This window comes from Orbicella faveolata, unplaced genomic scaffold, assembly GCF_042242905.1.
Source record: "Orbicella faveolata isolate gen_17 unplaced genomic scaffold, um_ofav_v1 contig_12, whole genome shotgun sequence".
In the NCBI taxonomy this organism is placed as follows: domain Eukaryota; kingdom Metazoa; phylum Cnidaria; class Anthozoa; order Scleractinia; family Merulinidae; genus Orbicella; species Orbicella faveolata.
The window spans coordinates 6007501-6029090 of NW_028301539.1; the positions used below are offsets into that span (position 1 = coordinate 6007501).

Consider the following 21590-nt stretch of genomic DNA (forward strand, 5'->3'; position numbering starts at 1 on the left):
TTCTTCATAAATGTTTGTCTATTACAATATTCGCTCCTTTCCTGGCGATGTTGATAGAGCTGATATAAGGCTGGAATGAGATTTCAGTTCAGCTTAAATTCGGCGACAATTCATCATCTATCACACAGTCTACCACATTCAGCAATGACTTTTCACTTTTGTTTAGGCGACGATGCTTGCATTACGTCACTGAATTCATCATGGCGGAAATAACTTGAATTTTAGTTCAGCTTAAATTTCGGCGACAATGCTTCATACAGCAAAACCTGTATTAATGACCCTATATTAAGCGGAAACCCTCTATTAAGTAGTCACCAGCTTAAGTCCCAAAATTTTCCTCCCATATTTACTTTAAAATAAACCTGCATTCAGTGGACACCGCTGTTAAGCGGACGCGGACATCAATATTAAACCTTTTTGTTGCGCAAAACCTGCGATAAGCGGACACTTCAAGAACTTTTTACTTCTAAAGGTCCAGCTAAGACTCCTTTAATTAACATTGTTCAGCGATGTCGTTTTAAGCTAAGTGATTATTTCAGATTAATACATGTATTGCTGACTAGACATTGTCCTTTGAGCAGTGTTTTACCTTTCAGTGTGTTACACTGTAACACAAAAGAGTTAAGAATTAACTATTATTGTAAAACATATTAGAACCTGTTTTGAGCGGACCCAGGGTTCCGCTGAATACAGGTTTCACTGTATGTCAGTTAACACATTCAGCAACGACTTTTCACTTTATTTTCATTTCCACCGCGAAAACTTAGCTTGCATTATGCCAGTAAATTTACCATGACGGAAATAGCTTGAATTGTTAAATAGCTGGGGTTTGGGTGATTCTAATGCGCACTCTTATTGGTTGATTTATGGTCACGCGGCAACAGCTAACATCGAGATTCTCGGGAAGACAAAATCTTGCTGTTTCCTTAGGGATCAGTCATTAAGTTTATAGTACAGTACGTTAAATGCTACAAAATGTAAGGTACAATAAAATACAGATCTAATGGGCCTTATCACGGTTTTCGACGCCATCTTGACGGATAGGGAAAGCTGGCAGAAATTACAGTGTTTCACTGTATGGGTATCCGATGGCAAATAACTTTGTCCAAAATTGAACTTTACACAATTTGTGAATCGTAACGTTAAAATACCAGGTAGAAGATTGTATTCACCAAGTTTGAAGGATGTAGCTTGGCTAGAAAACGCTTAGTTGATTATTTTAATTTTCTATACATTTGTCTGTATTCTTTTGTTTCCCGCAAACCGCGTCTACCCAACCAAATTATTTACAGACGAGTGCCCGTCCCAGGAGAATACCTGTATGGTTAGTACTCGTCCGTGAAAACTTTCCTGTAAACAAGCGGGCTTAGAGAAAAAAATTGAACAACGCAATTTGCCTGTTGCGAAAAAATATTTGAAGGATAATAACCACAATAACCTCCATTTGGCGCGAAAATATGCTCAGATATTTTTCCTTGGACATCAGCTGTTTCGAGAAGCCAACAGTTTTCCGAGAGCGAGCCTATTGTCGACAGAAATAGTTTAGATATATTTGCAATTTCTGATCTTTGTTGTTATTCCAGACAGCTACTCCGGGAAATTTGACTTGCCGAGGCCGGGAATGTGTTGGAGTAATGAGAAGAATAAGATGAAGACACGTTTATCACGTCTTCTATTCACATTCGAAGCATTTAATCTTTCAAAAATAAAAATGTAAATATATACAAACTGTATAAAAGTTGTAAACGCGGTAGTTCTGAATATATTTCGCTCTTCGAACCTCGTCAGTCGTCCGCCATATTGAAAATATCAATTTTGTGGCAATAGCTGCCAAACTAAATTTTATATTTCCTCTTATTTATAAGTTATGACTGATCAGCATGCAGAAGTTTTGGACCGCAGTTTTGATCACCTTGACGTTTGTAGCATTGGCGTCATCAGTTCAACTGATACTAGAAAACACAGATGACGAACACAATTGGAGTTGGATTAGTAAGCCGCCTCCACCATCAGGGGTAAGTTTAAACGCTAACCTTTAACATGATGACGAACTTTAATTTAAGCCAGTCCTTTCCCAAGGCAAATAGCGTGTCGCCCACTGTTCCACGAGCGCTCAGTTATTAACCGTCCGATGAATAGCCTTGGCGGTTTAAACAATTTTTTAAGCAATTTGAGCGCGAGCAAATTGCTTAAAAACCACCAAGCTACGTAGGCTATCCGATGAACGGTTCAGTTAGCTTGTGTACATCCGTCTCCTCCCCTCCAAAAAATCGGGGAGATTTTTTTGAGGGGAGGGGGCGGATGTACACGGGCTACAGTTCAGTAAGAATAACTGGGAACACAGTATTTGGGTTTTACTGCATAGACAAATCCCGAGGGGGGGGGGCGAACTCCCATATAAAAAGGATGGGGGTGTTCGTCGTACATTTTAGGGGTTAAAAAAGGTTTGACACCTCTTAGGTTGTAAAGCCTCAAAAGCAGGAGCTTTTGTGGTACTTTTTTCCCACACTGCTAACGACATGCAATTAATCCCCATCGAAAAAATATTTTCCAACCGAGACTCTATCCGTAAGGCCAGGAAGCTTTTTTAATTCAAAAAGGCAGAACAATTGATCCCGATGGTCTGAACATCCGCGAAGAAACGTATTAATTGTTTCCTTTTATTATCTTTTTTCATTATTTTATTTTACCATATGCATATCGTTAATTTACACTGTCAATTAGTTTTACGCATTTCCGGTATTACGAAAATATTCTACAAAAAAATACGTCCCAATGTAAAATTCTCATTGTGCCTGATCAGCCGAAATATAGTGCACCTTCAAAAAAATCATCCTACGTTGTGTCGGTCTCTGCTTTTATATTCTACTTTGTAGGGAATGGAACCGAAAAAAGTCAGTGTCAGTTAATGTGTTGTTTTAATGTAAGAATTTGTACCACTTAGGGGTGAAAAAACTCCATTTTCTTCGAGCACCCCCGTCCTTTTATATTGGAGTCTTCCCGGAAGACAAATAGTATAACCAGTATTTGATTTTGAGTTTTAATGACCCATTGATTGTTGGTTGATTTGTCACTAATTCTTTATTTTGCAGTGGGATAGACGGACTAACCCTGCACGATATACGGCTTGTAACTCGCAACAGTCAAACAAATGGCTGTTGAGTGATCAAATCACAGTCGGAAAAGCAAACAGGATCGATATCACTGTCACTTACCGAATCACAAGTTGTCCTCAGTGCGTAAATGTTTTTGACTTGTACGTAAACCAGTCAGACCAGTTTATTAAAGAATTAACTGAATATCCTGACCCACTCATTGACACAACAGCGTATGAAAGAGTGGCAGAAATTAAACAGGCTATCAATTCGAGAAATTCCGAAACAATAAACGTTCTTGTTAAGGGACAGTATACTATCTTGGCATTCCATAATTATGGAGCCTGTAGTACTCTGTACTCTGTCAAAGTCACTTATAACATTTGCCGTGATGAAACACTCAGAAGCAATTTGGTGTCACTACCAAGGACTGTAGCGCCAGCGAATGATTCTGACACCATTCGAGTGAAAGGAAACTGTATCAAAGATGCTGTTCAAGTACCTGGCAGTTTGTACGTTCACTGTGAAGGTAATGGCGAGTGGAACACCACTGAACTTGAAGGAAGATGTATTTGTAAAGAAGATATGGAGAATAATGGAGGGATATGCGAAGGTAATGTTGCTGCATTTACGATTTAAACTCGATTAACTTGAAAATGTACATGAGATTGACTGTTGCGGTCACATACATTACCTTTTATTGCCGTATATGGCTTTTTTGTTTCCCCTTTCCTTTTAGGAATATTGAAGTTAGCTCAGTCTCTTTTTAGGAAGAAACACAGAAACCAGCGTGTTCTATTTCGCTCTATTTAAAACGCAGTGAAAACACTGTGGAACTTGTAACTGCATGGTAGCAATCACTGAAAGGTTCCCAGGTGAATAAGTGCAATGCTGTACAATAAATATTATTTCCCTTTCTGCTCTTATCTCAGTTGGTGCATTCTTGTTTTAGCTTGTCCAAATGGAAAATACAATGACCAGACGGGCCTTATTTGTACAGGTAAGAAATGCTACAAAATTAATTTGCGATACCTTTTGGATGGACTCAGATCTCAGTCAGAAATCTAGAACTCATTACAATTTTAGCATCAATTCACACATTAATTGTGCCTTTACTTTGAACATGAATGTTTAAATTTCGTCAGAATTATTACCTTACAATCTTCAGAATGCATCTGGGATTGTCCATAATTTGGAATTTAGGTGTATTTAAGCATCACGGCTCTTTCGAGTGTTAATTTTAGGATGCCTTGTTTCCTTACTCGCTAGCATCCTGAAATACTAACTAATAAAAAGGTCGATTTTTGCTGCTTTTAGTTCTTCCAACCGTCCCGAGAAGCATTACCGTTGCATTCATCAACCAAAGTGCAGTGGAGTTAAGATGGCTCCCGCCTGCAATAACCGGTAACCGGACACTTGTGTACTATGACGTCGATTGCTCTAGGCCATGCGAGGATGCAGACGACAACGAGTGTGCTGATGAAAAGTGTGGAAACTTACTGTATAAGGACCTTTTAAATGTGACCCATGTGATGGTAACGAACCTTTCGTCATTTGTAAATTATATTTTTAAAATCTACGTTAAAAACAGAGTGAGTGACGTAGCGAAACGAAGACACGGAGTTGAAGGAAACTTTGCAGCAATCACCGTAAGGACTAAAGGATCAAGTGAGTTTTTGAGTTTGTGGTAAATTTACAATATGCTGTAAGATAATATTCATCTCCTCTGTAAATCATCTAACACAGATGATTGCTATTAATTTGATTTGCTTTGGTTCAACCCAAACGTTTCTCAGGGTTTAATATCTACCACAGCACCAACTGAATGCAACATTACAGAATCATCGTGAAGGACTGTTGGTGGGAGGTGCCGTGGCCTCGTGGTTAGTGTGCTCGTCTTCGGATCGAGCGGTTGGGTTCGAGCCCTGACCAGGGACATTGTGTTGTGTTCTTGGGCAAGACACTTTACTCTCACAGTGCCTCTCTCTACCCAGGTGGACAAATGGGTAGCAGCGAATTAAATGCTGGGGGGTAACCCTGCGATGGACTAGCATCCCATCAAGGGGGGAGTAGAAATACTCTTTGTCGCTTCGTGCCACAGAACCCCGAGATAAGCACCGGCCTGATGGGCCACTTGGCTCGTATTCAGACTTTATCTACCTTCCCTGTGAGGGTTGTTAATTAACGAAAATTATTTCCACAAGGCCTTCTCCAAATAAATGCTAGTGCCTGGACACACGCATATTTTAGATCGGCGTTTATTCGTGATCGGGATTTAAATTTAGAAAATACGGTGCGCTTGGTCACCATAGAAACTTTTAAAAAAGCTCTTTCTGTATATAGCTTACGACTGTACGATTTTGCATTAATTGTACACTCTCGACCAATCGGAAGCAAATAAATTTTGTGTGGCGTGCAGCTATAATTTGCTGTGGCCAAGGTTTAAGAGATCACGTTTGGAACTTGATGTTCTTGATTGGTTTATTTTACACATTATAGTTCCTGGAAAACCCGAAGTATCGGTTGCACAACCGGAAGATGCCGTTATTTTGTCATGGATTTTAGAAGAAAAGAATGGCGTCATTAAAGATTATCACGTGACATACGCAAGAGAGGATGATTCTTCAGATAAACAGTCAAGAACTACACAGGAAACTGAATTGCAGTTTGAAACTCTAATGGCGGGAAAAACTTATGAATTTCAGGTAGGTAAAATTTGAATTCGTAGTTTGGGTAAGCAGTTTAACACGCCAGCAATTAGATGTTATCTTGAAGTTTTATGCTAAGAAAAACAAGCAGACAAGCAGGCAAACGAAAACGGCCAAACAAACAAACCATAAAAGTTTTAAATTAAACCACTTTGGTCCTTTTTTTTCCTCAGGTATTTGCAGTGAACAACATCGGTAAAGGACCTGCTGGGACAAAGACCTTTACACTTAGAACTGGTTCCGGTTTGTTAAAAATTAAATAATTATCAAGTTAAGATTAACATAATTATTCCTGCTCTTTCTTGTAAACGATTTCACGCTTATCATTTTCCCCTCTAGTCTTGTTGAAACTAGAACAAAAACAAATCACCTAACGTAAAAACTCTTAGAAATGCCATATACATCGCACTTCAAAGTAAGAAAGCTTTATTAAAGATTGCCATTGATTCTGACATGGACTTTGACTTCAGCTTGACTTATTGACTGATTAGGGTTGATATACCTTTTATCGCATGATTGATGACCAGTGATTAATACTTCAACATTTCTGGCTGTTATATTACCACAGATGGATCGAAGGCGTTTAAGATAATTGCATTCAGTGCTGGATTCGGAGGACTGGCGTTAATTCTTTTAATAATACTTGTTGCCATTATTATTCTCCGCAGAAGGTGGGTCTCTTAACTAAGTACCTTGTGGATTTGTTCTAGTCATTAAATTGATTTGTTAAAGTTCAGGTCGAGACATCTACTGGTCTACCTTCCCTCGTAATACATGTACATCAATCTACCTATCTACTTACCTATCTAATTACCTAACGTATCTACGTAGATGAAACGTATCTACCTAACGTATCTACCCTCCTACCCACTTACTTACCTACCTACCTTACCTACTTGTCTACCTACCTACGCACTCATTCATGTACCTTAACCAACCAACTTACCTACCAACCTGCGTACTTACCTACCCACCCACCCACTTATCTACCTTAACCAACCAACCTACCTCTCTAACCACCAATCATTTAAGGTTGCTTATCAAATAAACGAGACTAACTTATCTCTATATATCAACTTAATGCTTCAATGTGTGTACTACTAGGCAAGGGCGAAAGAGTATAGAGAGAGCCTATATGAAAAGCATTGAAATAGGTAGGTTCAAAAACGTCCATATTCTATATAACGCAATTGAGACGTCTGTACCGGTTAACCCGTGTTAGGTGCGAAAGAATCGACTATTAATGTATAAATTTGCCTCACTGTATAAAACGAAATGTTGCCATTAAGGAAAATAAGAAGACTTTCTGGAAGCTTCCTCGAGTTAAGTTCCATTAATTTCTTTCCACTCCGAACACATTCACTCGAGATAACAGTATTTTAGCAGATGAGCTTTGTCAACGAAACTGCATGCAACTGTTGTGACTCTTAGTAAAAGTCAATATTGCCCGCAATATTTTGTTTAAAGGAAGTGAATTACAAACTACAAATCCCATGGATCAACGAAACCAGTATATCGACCCTGGAAACTATATGGATTTAATGGAACTGATATCGAAGTTTACGAATGAACTCGACAGAAGTGACACTAAACTAGAGGGAATGATTGGACAAGGTAGATATTACTCCTTAATACAATAGGCGAATTTCGATATAATAAAATGCTAACTTGGATCTGAGGCATGAGGAAATAAAACAAAATAAATTTTAAATTGTTCATTCCTCGACTTCGATGTGATTTGTTTTGTTTTATTCCGCCAAGCCTTCGGGCCAAGTTAGAATTCTAATTTATCGAAATTGGCCTATTTTACTAGTACACTAATGCAAATGCTGCAACCTGATTGGGTGAGCTGTTATACACTGTAAGCCATTACTGGGTCGTCCACATAATGGCGAAGGAGGCGCGGTGGTCTCGTGGTTAGTGCGCTATTCTCCGGATTGCGCTGTCCGGATTCGAGCCATAGCCAGGTATCTCAGTTATTTTGCCCGTCCCTGTCTCGATTGCTTATCCTCATGTTTTGTATCTCAGGAGAGTTTGCAGACGTTTACAAAGGCATACTTAAGACTCGAGAAGGCAAGAAGATTGTCGCTGTCAAAGTCTTGAGGGTAAGTTGATCTCTTGACGCTTGCTGCTGTAATCCTTTGGTAGAATTTTGTAGCGAAACTAAAAGCTGAGTTGTTAAACACTCAAACAACTAAAGTGCAAAAGATTATTCCTGTACTCAAAACAAGGCCCGTAAGAACATATGTAAAGAACAATATAAGTTAAAACTGATGTTACAACGCTGGTCTTCTCTTTCATTCCAGCCCGGTTCCAGTGAGAAAAACCAAAAGGACTTCTTGTCAGAGGCATCCATCATGTGTCAGTTTGATCATCCAAATGTCATCGGACTCATAGGAGTTGTTACACAAAGTAAGTGGTATATATAGAGAGAAAGATGTAAATTTTTAAAACATCGGGAGCGTGAAACAACGTAAGAATCTGAGTCCTAACATCAATTCGAAATGATGACCTCCCAGATGCCGACCGGGTGTTCTAACTGGGTTCATAGTATGTATCAACTATGTATCACCTGTATGTTCTTATAATTCAAGGAAAATGAAACCTGCTGCAATTTCCCACCCCTCCCTCTCTTCTTTTTTTATGCTTGTCAGAATGTCCCAGATGAATCATCTTCATTTGTCCGTTCTCCAAGTTATGGACTTGGCTGCAGTCTCTCTGCCCACAGGCTATCCTGTCCTCTTTAGCTTCTTCTCAGGCCCAATCCGCAAGTCAAAAAATAGTTCAATTCAATCAACCAACCAACCAATCAAGCGGTCAGTCAACCAATCAATGAGTAAATCAATCAAACTTTTAAACAATCGATAAATAAATCAAACTACTCCAAGAGATCGTACCTTGATCTTCCCTTGATTAGCTTTATTATTTATTTATTTATTTATTTATTTATTTAATCAGTTTATAATCAATTTGCATTTGTAGGCAGGCCGATGATGATTCTCACAGAATTCCTGGAGAGTGGTTCACTAGATCACTTCTTACAGGTACATTTACTGAAGATCTTTCTCATGTTTGTGTTTTTGCTGGGTATTTTTGTTGCATCACATAAATTCCCGGAAAGTCCAATCCTCTTTGTTTGGGTGAGATGGAACTTTGAACAGTTAAAAGGAAGTCAATAAGATTAGACTTACGTCTCCTCTGAAAGACCTCAAAGTGACTAATAAATGAACTAATAGAAAAGTCGAATTTCTTCTTTGTAGAAACGTAAAGGACAGTTGACGAGCCTTCAGTTGATAGGAATGGCTAGGGGTGTGGCCTGTGGAATGGTGTACCTTTCCGATATGAACTTTATTCATCGGGTAAGTATATACATGGTAAAGATAGTGTACTAATAACTATCAGTCCTGCGATCGACTTAGCTAAGTTACTAGTACCCATGGAATGGGCGGTGCGGTAGCCCAATGGTAAGCGCGCTTGTGTTTGATCCAGCGTTCCTGGTTCCAGTCCTGGCCGAGGTCATTGCGATGTGTTCTTGCGCAAGACAGTTTACTCTTACAGTACCTCTCCCCACACAAGTGTGTAAATGGGTACCGGTTAATTTAATGTTGGGGGTAACCCTGCATGGACCAACATCCCCAGAGGACTTACACCCCAGGTGATAGTAGAAATACTCCTAGTCGCTACATGCTACGGAAACTGGGATAAACTGCCTGATGGGCCATTTGAACCGACACAGACGTAAAATAGTTAGGGAGCCTCTTTCAATATTATCACCATTTTTACATCACGAAAAAGTTGCACTCATTATCTGAGTGCCTTGAAGGATTTCGTGAGTCTCCAAGGCAGACTGGATTGTTTTAACACTTGATTAAAAGTTAAGTCTGTATTGCGCATATCAGAAAAACAAAATTAACAGGCGAGGGGCGGGGAAGGAGGGGGGGGGGGGAGCGCAATTGTCGTATCATGTACACAGCATGGTGACATAGTTGGGCAAATTAATGTTGATATCCCTTAGTCAAAGTTTAATCCAAACCTAATTTATCAATTAAACTCACTAAACTGTTTTAAATGTTTCCTGTGGTTTAGGATCTCGCAGCTCGTAATGTGCTTGTTGGTGAAAACATGCTGTGCAAGGTGTCTGATTTTGGTCTTTCAAGAGAGTTACATGCTAAAGACGATCAAGAGCCACTGGATTACGAGACTGAAGTACATGCTCAAGTTTTTCAATCAAAACTGCGAAACCGAGTTGGTTAGATAGTTCAGTTGGTAGAGCACTGCAGCGATATTGCAAGGTCATGGTTCGAATCCCGTTCAAGCCTGAATTTTTTTCAGGCTATGATTTCACAACGGCTCAAGTTGTGTGTATATATATAACTGCTATTATCAATCACGCGTTCATCATAATCTTTCTCCGCAGTTCAGATATATGATCTTCCATACATTTTCTTGTAATTATTGTAGTAATATTTGTATTGGATTGTTGTAATGCAGTGGAAAACCTCGAGAAGACCCTACATCAACTGCCTAAAAAGAAAAAAGGAAACATGGGGGTGTTAATGAGATCATCAAGTTTCCTCGTCGTGGCCACTTAAATAGCTTAAAAGAAGTTTTCCACATTTGCTGTTGAATAAATCACGCACATTAGAAAATGAGTCAACTACCGAACAGTATAATGCCTGATTCTGTCAAGAGTAATGACCTTTAAACTGCCTTTCTGCGGGATTGACTTGTATAAACCTTTCTGAAACCCGAACAGTAACTGTTTCTTGCTTTCGTCGGTGATAAGTTGTTTTGCTCGCACGCTCCTTAGTAAATACTGTATTTCGCATCTTAACATTAAATCGTGTTTCTTTTGATTACCCCAAAGGGAGGTAAAATTCCAGTTCGTTGGACCGCACCCGAGGCGCTTAAACATCGAACGTTCAGCTCTGCTAGTGACGTGTGGAGTTTTGGTGTTTTGCTCTGGGAGATCATGACTTTCTGTGATAGACCTTACGGAGAATGGAACAACTACGATGTAAGTAATGTGTAACCTCGCTGCAACAAATTCTTGAAACGAAGAGATAGCGTCGTGAAGGGAATTCTTGTCGCCCAGGCTCATTGACTCAATTATCAACTCACTCACTCGCTAACTTGCTAAATGACTGAATCCCTGGGTGACTAACTGTCTGACTAAATAGCTGACTGGCCCGGCGACCGTCTGACTGTCTGACAGGCTGGCTGACTGGTTGACTGACTCTCTAGCTGAGTGACTGATTGATGACTGTTTCACTGACTGACTGACTGGTTGACGGACCCTCTAGCTGAGTGACTAACTCATGATCATAGTTGTACGCCCGGAGGGGCTTGGGGTGCTGCAGCCCTCTTTCCCTGCCCCCCCCCCCCCACCCCTCCCTTGACAATTTGGGCAAGTCAGTTTTTTGGGGCAACAAGAGAAATTTGGCAACGAGTTTTAAAAACGCTTTTATTTGTTTCGACACATTACAATGCTACTGACAAACAGAGAATAACAATACTGGTAACCAATATACAATAACGTGAGACTTAATACTCAAAAATAGTGCGAATCAGCATTTTCTTAACACCCCTTATTTTTTCGTATCTCAAATTGTCACTGGAAAAAAGCTTTATTTTTGTAAGAATCCGGAATTTTTTTCATTCTCAATGTCAACTTAACTTTTAAGCATTTATGGGTCCCTCGATAATGTGCTTTCTGAGCTTGAGATCAGGTTCAGTGGAAACGACCAGGAAATACTCTGTGCTTTGGGAGATATGTGTCACAGGGAAACGCCTGATAAAGAAAGCTTCCCCCGCATCGCTAAATTTTACGAAATCGACGGTGAGATTCTGGAAGCTGAGCAGAAAATATACGCGAGTTTTCGTCGTGAGCGCGGGTTCCACTCACGACTGTTTCAGAAATACTGCAGACAACGCATGAGAACGAAAATTTGATATGTTGCCAGATTTTTCCAATGTGGTGAATATTATTGTGGTGATACCTGCTGCATCATGTTCTGCAGATCGCAGATCATTCAGTGCGTTGCGCAGAATGAAAACCTACCACCGCAACAACATATGGGGCAACAGCGTGTCAGTAACATCCGCACTGATTTACATTAAAAGGAATACGGCCAACTCTAAACTAAACAATGACATGGATCGTATTATTGATATTTTCGGCCCCCGCAATGGCAGAGATAGTAATGTCTTAACGTGGTCTATATGACAGATTCATATACAAGAACTGATTCTCACCGTGGATTGAAATGTAAAATTATTTTCACTACATATTCAGGCCATTAGTGAATCCTGTGACCCTCATTTGTACTCGATTGTTTTAGAGAAATTTGGGCAACTTACGAAAATTTTTTGCATGTGAAAGTGATTCACCGCTACCCCTGGAAAAAATTGCCGGTACGCCTATGGACTGACTGATGACTGGTTGACTGACTGACTGACTGACTGACTGACTGGGCACTTACTTAGTGACTTATTCACTGTAGTTGTTGTTTAACAGTATAAAACTCGGACTATTTAGAAACGTATTCCTTCCCATTTCAATGAGCGTGAGAAGATAAGTTACTACTTATTAATCCGTTACCCATGTTGATTTTAAAGTCTTTGCTGTAGACAAAGCAATACGTTATTCTGGAGTTCTACTATAGTTGATTCGACACTTTAACATACTCAAGAATTAATAATGTATCCTATCTTGGTTTCACTGGAGCAAGGTGCTGCGTGTTTATGAAGGCTATGGTCATTACAGAAATTCATTATATGACTTGCGTTTGTGGCCGATATAACACGCTCTGATTGGCTAATACTAGGGCATTATTCTCCCGTAATGCCAACGGGCCGATTACGGGTCTGCAAAAACTGAACCAAGCAAAAAGCCGTATAATTAACTACTTATTAACCTCGATCGTTTAGTCTTTACGAGAAGATCTCAAACCTCGGAAAATCTCAAACCTTGCCGGTCGCTCGGTCAGTACGGCAAGGTCTCGGTCTGAGAATTTCCCGTAAAAACCTCATTCTCGGTTAGTAAGTAGTTAGTAGTCAATAAGGACCAGACTATTTAAAACCTTAAATAGCGCTTTGAAGTCTTTGAAAGGAACTCAGTCACGGCATTTTGAGTTATTTTGGCCAGGTACAAAAGTACTTTTAAATTGAAGGGAACCTGAAAATATAGTAGTTTACTAAGATACAAAACATCAAAGAGATAATAATAATTAACAATACAGCTCGAGGAACAAGGATGGTTAAGGATTACCACGGATTGCAAACGACGAACGTGAGAATTTTAGGCTATACTTTCCAAGATGCGTAGCTTCTTTAACTCGTTTATCGTGTTTTTTAAACAGGTTATCAACAGAGTACAATTTGGATACAGATTGCAGTCTCCTCAGGTGCGGAAAATTAGTTAACGTTTGTTTTGCAATTTTTAACATTTGATGGGTGTGTAAACGCTGAAGTTAGTCAGGGACGTGTAGAAAAGGGCACAACTGTACCTCCACTGTCTTACGCTTTCTTCACCTATTTCTAAAATTTTAAATTTTACGCATCGCATATGAAGTGCTGCTAGTGTTGAAGTTATCGTTTTTTTTTTTTCTTTTTTTGGTTGTAAAAGGACTACATGTTTGCTGCCAATATAGAAATAACTGAAAGCAAAAATCTAAGGACTGCTGATTTGGATGAGTTACACCAGGCAATCTATCCTTAAAAGTGTCCCTGAATAATTTGTTGTACAAATTTAGCTTATTCTATTCATGAGCCACACCTGGATCCTGACGTTATCAACGTCGATGTAATCCACCACAAATTAATGAGAATCCACCACAAAAAAGAGGTTTTTTCCAATGGCCCATGTATCCCTACTTTATGCGTCCAATTATATCAGATTTTGGACTGATGATTTCTTGTAAGTTTTTGTATAACTACTTTTATGTACTTCAATTCCGGTCTGTGAATTAACTAATTAATTTGCTTGGTTATTTCCTATCGCAAGGGCTGCCCGAAAGTTCTGTATTCCGTAATGTTGGATTGCTGGGGGAAAGACAAAAGTAAACGACCCAAGTTTTCTGAGATCGTTAGTCGCTTTGATGAACTAATTCGATCCCCAGAACTTCTAAAGGATTATGTCTCATCGTCTCTCCCAGATACGTAAGTACTATTTAATATGAATATATGAATTTAATACTGGAGGTGGCCCTGTGATGGACTCGCATCCCATCCTTGGGGGAGTAGTGGTGCATCAGAAACCGGAATAAACTCCCGCCTGATCGGCCACTGCCATGACGAAGACTTAACTTTTAACTTCAACCTTGGCCATGATGCATTAAAAAATAAATGAATAAAGAAAGACATAAAAATACAGTAATCACCAAATTTGTACTATAAAACACTTCACTGTTCTCGTCACTGTTTTCCTTGCGTACTGGAAGAGAGGTCGCACTTCTAAAACCCTTAGAAAATCTCCTTTGATAACCATTTACCCTGTACTGATCTCAATTTGAGTCGGTTAATGAAGATACTAAAGCTAGGGTGGTTCTGGAAATATTAGAGCCATTTAACACTATGCCAAGGTTTCCATGTAAACGGCAAACAGCAAACGGCAGTTTCGGGTTAGGCGCCGGTTTGGCGTTAGACGTTTGTGACTTCTATCAGTTTAGTTACGAAAACATAAAGAATAATTTCACTTGAAGATGCCGCCATGTTCAATTTCCAGACAACAGCAGTGTTTGATTTTCAAATGGCAACAGAAAGTCCTGTTTTCACTCATCGGCTAAAAATTATATCTAAGCATGTACTACTGGCTTACTAAATTTCTTACTGACGACGTGGTATAAACAGAAATTCGGGATAAAAAAAATGTTCAGGTAAATCACTTACGTGCAAACCTACTTCTCGGCGTCGAAAACCCACGTAGAGAACTCCAAACGTGACCGCAGCGCTTAGTTAAGTGACTTCTAGCGGTTTGCCGTTTGAGATTTCCGCTGAAAACCTTGATGCTAAATGTCACTATTAGATTCGTTCTTGTTACAGTAACCGTGCGTACTAGTATTACATGTCAGTCACTAGCCTGCGAACGCAGACGTATTTCCGGCTGTGGCTTGTCTCCGCCGAAAATAACGTCTGCGAACCCGAGCCAAGAAACGGTTTCTGTGACGCAGGAATTTTAAGCCAATCACAGTTTAGCTCAAGTAGCCCCAGAACTACTGCGCGAGGAGCACTCGAGTTTCATTCTATCATGGAATCTGATTGGCCAAAGAGAAACAAAAGTCATTACCTCACAGAAATCGTTTCCTGGCTCGGGTTCGCGGACCCTATTTTCGGCGGAGACAAGCGACAGCCGGAAATACGTCTGCGTTCGCAGGCTAGTCAGTCACTATCAAAGCCATTATAACGACAAGGACACAATAACAACAATAAAACAACGACGACGCCCAGTCAAGTCGTTTCTTTATAATTTTACCTGTTTTTATTACTTTCAGATCTATCGAGGTCAATTTACCAGAATTTCAGTCCGTGGACGACTGGCTAAAATACATCAACATGGAGAAGTATTTGGAAACATTCCAAGCTAATGGCGTCAACACCCTCAACAAGGTCGCTCAGCTGAATGAAGGGGATTTAAACGAAATAGGAATTAAGTTGGCTGGACATCGAAATAAAATGAAAAAGAGTATCAAGGCTATGAATTCACAACGTCACAACAAGGGCATGGATGAAGAGGAAGCCGCAAAATAGACGGGAGAGAAAACGTGGCTGATTGGAACAAATGTTTGCTATAAGAACCAAAAATTATACGAAAGAAGTGTAATTGTTATACTTTAAATTTGGTTCTTTTGATCAAACAACTGATAAAGTTAAAGTTTTTAGATAAAATTTTTTTTTTAGTTAACATTGAAGAACAGTAGCTCTTTTTAAATCATTTTTATTGTGGGTTTTAGTTCAGTTTTTATCGCAAACTTATTCATTACAAAATAGTAAAATTAATACAGATAGTAAATACAAAATAGCAAAGAGGAATTTCAGTAACAAATTTGACAAGTGGTAAATCTTTAAGAAAAAGAATCAGTAAAAATGCAAAACGTACCAAAAGAAAAGAAAAGAAACGAAATGCGATAATGCTGATACTGACAGTGTTAAACACTCACTGTTAAAGTTCGTTTTAGGAGCGAGGGTCGTTTCGTCTCACTGACTGAACTATAATTATGGGAAAACGAGGAAAAATGAAATAAAAACTGCAAACCAGCGTGTTCGAGTGCTACCATGTACATTCTACTCCATCTTCATCCTCAGTGTTTTCTGTCCAAATGCGGTTGGCTCTAAAACCATTAGTCTGAAATTTCCAAATCCATCTAAAATTGTTTCAGTACGCTTTCGAAATCAACCCAGAAATAGGTCGCAAATCCTTCTTAAGAGAACGAGAGAAAGGCAATGCAGTCGTAATAATACACTTTATTTTTTCTTCCAGCTTCACAGCGGTCCGGGTCCAAAATCCTTGAATCTGATTGGTTAATCGCGCGCGCTCCAGCGGTCCTGATTATCCTATCCGGACCCTGGTTACGGACCACTCCGAAATTCCCAAGTTTGGCAACGTTTCGAGCTTTTTGTTACACCATAAAACAGCGTATAATGTAAAAAATCTACAAAGAGTCAAAGAAAGCAGCAAATAAAGCCATTTTCGATTTTTCAAGCCGTGCGTTTCTTTTTCATTAGCATCTATTTTTCTCACATAAGCGACATTTTCGGCCGAAAACTAACCTTTTTAAACGTACTTTTTCCCCACACTGTGTCACTTTTATTTAAAATCAGCCCTACAATCTCTGCAAACGCTACCGGCTTTTTTGCCTGAATGTCAAACGCAGGCGTACGCCAGATTTGAACTCAACGGTTTTAATTAAAATTGAACACAAAAGTTGCTTTCAAAGCAATACCGTAGAGAGAAAATAGACACGTTATTTGCCGGCCTTGCTCGGCCCGTATTGGTAAAAGCCATGCCCTTGGGCGCAGTTTTTCCCAATATGGACCTCCCGGCCGGCAAATAACGTGTATACATAACTGCTTTACAGGTGCTCCATCATGACCGATTCTTGGGAAGAAAAACCTCAGAAGAGACCAACGTTCCGATGGCTTTGCTCTGCGGTCAGAAGACTTCTGGATGACCACAAGGTTTGTAAAGTTCTTTAACATGTGTCAGTGTAGCACACACAGCAGAAATGGACACTCACTGTTAAAGCTGTGGTCTTATTGAGCAATTTGTGTGGCTTTTATCCACAGTGTCTAGAAACCTTTCCTTTTGGGGGGTAAGAGAGGAGGGGATAAATATGAAGCATATCTACCAAGACAAAGTCGAGCTAGATGTTCGCGGCCAATTTTCACTGGGCCTGAGGTGACATTATGCTACCAAATCACTAACAACGTACTTTAGTCTTAACGCGGCCTGTCAAAAACAACGATTGCTTGCCCATTTGCACATCAATGTTAGGTGTTAAACAAATAAGAAGCTTCGGCCTGAATCAGGAACAAAAATTCGACCACTCTATCCGAAACAGTTTGAAATAACTGACGAATTTCGGCCCAGAATGAAGCATTGGCAGTCAGAGAGGAACGATACAATTGTATCATCACTTCTGTTGACTGTTTTGAGCTTTATGAACTCTGAACTCACCCCTCTCGCCTTAGTACGAGTTCTTGTCCGCGCGCGTAACTTCAGGTGATTTTAACTAGCCAATCGTGGCTCAGAATGTGCTCGCACGTACATTTTAACTTCGCTGTCGTAATTTTGCAGATTTTCATCTTTGTTGTATTTTCTTGCCGTGTTTTAGATTTTAGTCCAGCCTTGTCGCTGTTTTTGGAGTTTTGAGTCTAGCTTCTTCACCGTTTTTAGCCATTGTGATTAGTCGTTTATTGTATTTTCCGGATTACGTGGCTGGTTCATTAAATAGTTCGTTTATTTGGAGTTTGAGCCTACAATTCACTGAATACAATTCGCAACATTGACTCCCTTAACCGTTACACTGATCAGCAGAGACACATAAAGGTCGAAGGTCTAATCTCTTTATCTATCTATTCTTTGATTTGCAGACATATGTGAATTTGGAAGTTGATGATGACAAGGATTATGTTAATTTTGGCGTGGTGACGTAGAACGATTGACGGAGGATCGTGACTATATGGAGAAGACACGTCATTTGATTGAAGAAATATAGTGTTGACAAGTTTCATTTTATTCAAAAAGTTTAGTAACACCCATCAAATCGATTGCTAAGGAAACCGTGTATAGCATTTCTACTACAGATTGTTTGCAAAATTCTCATCCGATCTGGCATGATAAACATTTGCTACTTCCTGGACAGAAGGCTGAATATATTGCATAATGCCTAAACGGCACCCTTTCTGAGTGTGGATAACGCCATCCAACGGGTAAATCACTGCAGAAAGGTTGACGACACAAACTTTGCCATCCCAGCACTAAATACATAGTGATTTATCCAGTGGAGAGCATCATCCAAACTTTCACCAACCAGCTATCTTAAGCGCTGTAAAAGTTAGAACATCCCGGAGACTCGTAGCTAATTTGTATAGGTAATCATACGGTTTCGAGTTCAATTTGGAATTAATTTGCACGAGTGAGTTTTTCAAAATTACACTCGCCGAAGCGGCTCGTGCAATTTCAGCTTTTTGAAAAACTCACAATTGCAAATTAACTCCAGATTGAAAGATAAAAAACCGTATGATTACTTATTAATAATATAAACATGAAAAAATTCGCGCTGAAGAAGTGCCGGAAGATCTTTCTTGAAGCCATTTTTTTCTCATTTGAGAAAACTTTTTTCAAAGTTTCAGCACAAAATGTTCGTCATCATTTTACGTGATATCATTTTCTTTGAAAAGTTCCTGTTTTCTTTCAGTCAATCATAATCCAGAATTTCGATGTGTAATTTGCACTGGTGTTACACTTGAACAGCACTGCTCTTAGCCAATCAGAATCGAGTAATTTTTTCGTGTGTATTATTAACCTGTTTATGATATAAAAAAGAATGCTATACTTAGTACATAACAAAACTTCGAATAGAAGACGTCGTTCGCGCGAGTGTCACGTGCACGAAGCACAATAGGCAGATCATGTAATAATAGCGGAGCTTCCGCGCGCCGGAGCCCCATACCTTAGAGAATTTGGTAGCCCATCGAGCCGAGAAGGTTTGGTTGTCACGTGCTTGTCCGTACAACGTCTGTACGTGCGCCACTTGCTCTGTGCGTGCACGAGTTTTGGAAGGTCCTTTATATTACCACTTTTGGCCTGAAAAGGGAAAAAAAAGGTCCACACACTGTTTAAGAGGTACCGATGAGGAACATCAGGGGTTAGGGAGACATAAAAAACCTTGCCTAGTGAAGATTAACTCGAGAATGTTCGCTTGTTTAGTATGTTTAGTAAACACTGTGGAGAAATGGTTTATTCCTTGATCGATCGAAAGATTGGCTCATTACAGTCTTCACAACATTGGCGTTTGTTGAAAGTTTCTTCCCGGACGATTCACGCAGACTGAGGCGAATTGCGGTGAGCGACTTTTTGTTGTAGAACTTGCCGTCGTGTTTTCTAAAACTTGTCACGTTTGCTTACGACTCTCACCAGCTGCGTGAAAAGCACTCATCTACTTATTAATCCCTTCTAAATGCATTTCTTTGCATATTTTTTAAGGAGAGTTCCTCATTTTGTTTCTTCAATTCCTTCGGTAGACTCTCGGTATGGTGAAATGCTTATTGGTGAACTTCTGGTAATTTGATGGTCATATAGGACAGATAAAGCTATGACTGCAATGCTGTCGGCAACAATTAATATTAGTTCGTATAGAGTGATCATCCGGGTGAGTGTAGTTCTGAAAAGAACTGTTGTTGGTGACTGACGTTTCGACAACCTGAGCGGAAGTCATCTTCAGAGTCACGTGAATAGTGTTTGTCAGTCGATGATGTTATAAGTCTGGTCCTTTGAACGTGATTGGTCAGTATAGCCATGATGGTATTGGCTGAAAGACTCGTGTAAAGTTTGTCATCAGTCATTGGTGTGTTTCGATCCGTCTATTGTCAAATCGGTTGGGTTCTCAAGTTACGCTTCAGCGTGAATAATTAACTTGAACACCGCACGTCTTTGACATTTTGCATGTTTTCCGGCTTCTAAATTCATTTCTTGGCTTTATCTTGAATAATAATCAATGTTAAACGAATTTTCTTAAAAATTCTTTTATTCGGCGAATCTATGTTGAGAAATTAATGCGTTTTAAAGAAGAAGGTCAATCCAAAAATCGTATATTTTTTTGTCAACACTAATAAAAATCTTGCACCAACTTCAGCAACTCACCGACGTTTCAGCCTCTAAAGAGCAGGTTTTTCTTGTGTAATTCGTCTCCAAAGAAGCCCAAAATTCGAACATCGTTGCCGCCATTTTGAACAGTACTCAGCAGCCAGGCCGCGTTTTCGTGACGTCAATCCGTCCAAGAGATTTTGTCCAAATGGCTTCGAATGAGCTTTTTAACTTCCACTTTGGGTTATGGCTGTTCTTGAGCCACATCATTTTGAGCCAAACATGCTCCAAACTCCGAAATGGTAGCATTTAAAATAGCGAAGTAGATAATCGCTAGGGAAGAAATAGATTTTGCTGACCTTGTGAAGGATGCCAAGTCAGTTGCAGGTTTTTCTCCTTCCCTCCAATTTCGAGTCGGACGGAATGAGGCTACATAAACACGGCCTGGCTGCCAGGCAGCTTCAAAATGGAGGCCTCCGAAGTCGCTTTTTCGAGACGAAATTCTTCAGGATAGCGGGCACTTCAGAAGCTTAAACTTAGGTCAGTGGAAAAGCTGAATGTTTACTTGCTATAGGAGGAGACAAAAGAAGTAGGCTTTTTGGAGTGACCTTCTCCTTTAAAAAAGCGAACAACAGTTGCTAAAAGAGACTTGCATGGAGTGATTTGCGTATATTGTTTGTGGAGATTTCCTTGTTTTGCTTGTTCAATTCATTCGGCTTGGTTAAATGCTTTTTGATGAAATAAGGTTATTGTGCTGAGTATTAAAATGATTAGTGTTTTATGGCAACTCCGCGCTTTTTAGGGTTGGCTAAATCTATATATTATGCTCACTCATGCTGTATACTGGTATATGGTTTTTATTAATCATAAAAACATTGTAGGAGGCGGGTAGGATAATGTGTTCAAAAGATTTCTAGAAAAAAGGCAGAGGTCTTTTTGATATTTTTAGAATTAGCATTCCATTTTTGGCTTCGAACGAAATCTTTATATTGGTTCTATGAAAATTACAACTGAAAATTTTAGACCTAGTAAAAGGTAGCAACTTTGTTATAGCTCACGTGTCGTTTGTTTACAACTCTCTTGTTACTCTCACCCTAAGTGAATAAATAAAGATACCCTGATTGTCCTCACTGATCAGTTCCTGACACGAATGTTTGATCACATTCCGCTTAGTCGGTGTCGATCCTTCCCCAGAGAGCTCTTGTAAACCATGTTTCCATGGTTACATGACATTTTCTACGAAATTAGAGGCTTAAACCCTTAAAAAAAAGTTTGCCCACAGTTAATGAACTTCGGAACGAAATCTAACATTTACTGCACACGCAAACAGGCAAATTATGAAGTTTAAAACCCAACAATGAAGAACTGTGTTTTACTTCACTTCCGTCAATGATAAAAGTTTAAACGGGTTCAAAGTGTCTCCTTTATACCAAGGTGTGAGTGGTGGATTTCGTTTCAATTTGTTTTTGTCTCTTATTCTTA

The 21590-nt window shown here is 39.5% G+C and overlaps 2 protein-coding genes across 3 annotated transcripts in view; both read left to right on the forward strand.

The window, feature by feature from the left end:
- The window catches only part of LOC149116284 (ephrin type-A receptor 7-like), a 17343-nt gene extending 841 nt beyond the window's left edge, over positions 1-16502 (forward strand). Inside the window, exons 3-20 of one of the 2 annotated variants that reach the window (XM_089283582.1) lie at positions 1866-2015; positions 3093-3708; positions 4048-4095; positions 4413-4763; positions 5595-5800; positions 5977-6046; positions 6372-6474; positions 6908-6957; positions 7271-7417; positions 7832-7908; positions 8110-8215; positions 8786-8847; positions 9064-9162; positions 9890-10009; positions 10671-10820; positions 13165-13209; positions 13809-13963; positions 15295-16502. In XM_089283582.1, the coding sequence (XP_089139708.1) occupies positions 1881-2015; positions 3093-3708; positions 4048-4095; positions 4413-4763; positions 5595-5800; positions 5977-6046; positions 6372-6474; positions 6908-6957; positions 7271-7417; positions 7832-7908; positions 8110-8215; positions 8786-8847; positions 9064-9162; positions 9890-10009; positions 10671-10820; positions 13165-13209; positions 13809-13963; positions 15295-15550 (2796 nt within the window). In that variant the 5' untranslated portion in view covers positions 1866-1880 and the 3' untranslated portion in view covers positions 15551-16502. The remainder of the gene's footprint in view (positions 1-1865; positions 2016-3092; positions 3709-4047; positions 4096-4412; positions 4764-5594; positions 5801-5976; positions 6047-6371; positions 6475-6907; positions 6958-7270; positions 7418-7831; positions 7909-8109; positions 8216-8785; positions 8848-9063; positions 9163-9889; positions 10010-10670; positions 10821-13164; positions 13210-13808; positions 13964-15294) is intronic. The other variant, XM_089283583.1, reaches the window with a different exon arrangement.
- Positions 16503-16867: 365 nt separating this feature from the next.
- LOC149116285 (angiopoietin-1 receptor-like) lies at positions 16868-21160 on the forward strand (the record flags this gene model as incomplete). Its single annotated transcript, XM_089283462.1, has 2 exons — positions 16868-16978; positions 17894-21160. Coding segments are annotated over 2 exons (174 nt in total), but the record flags the coding sequence as incomplete, so codon positions are not given.
- Positions 21161-21590: the final 430 nt, after the last annotated feature.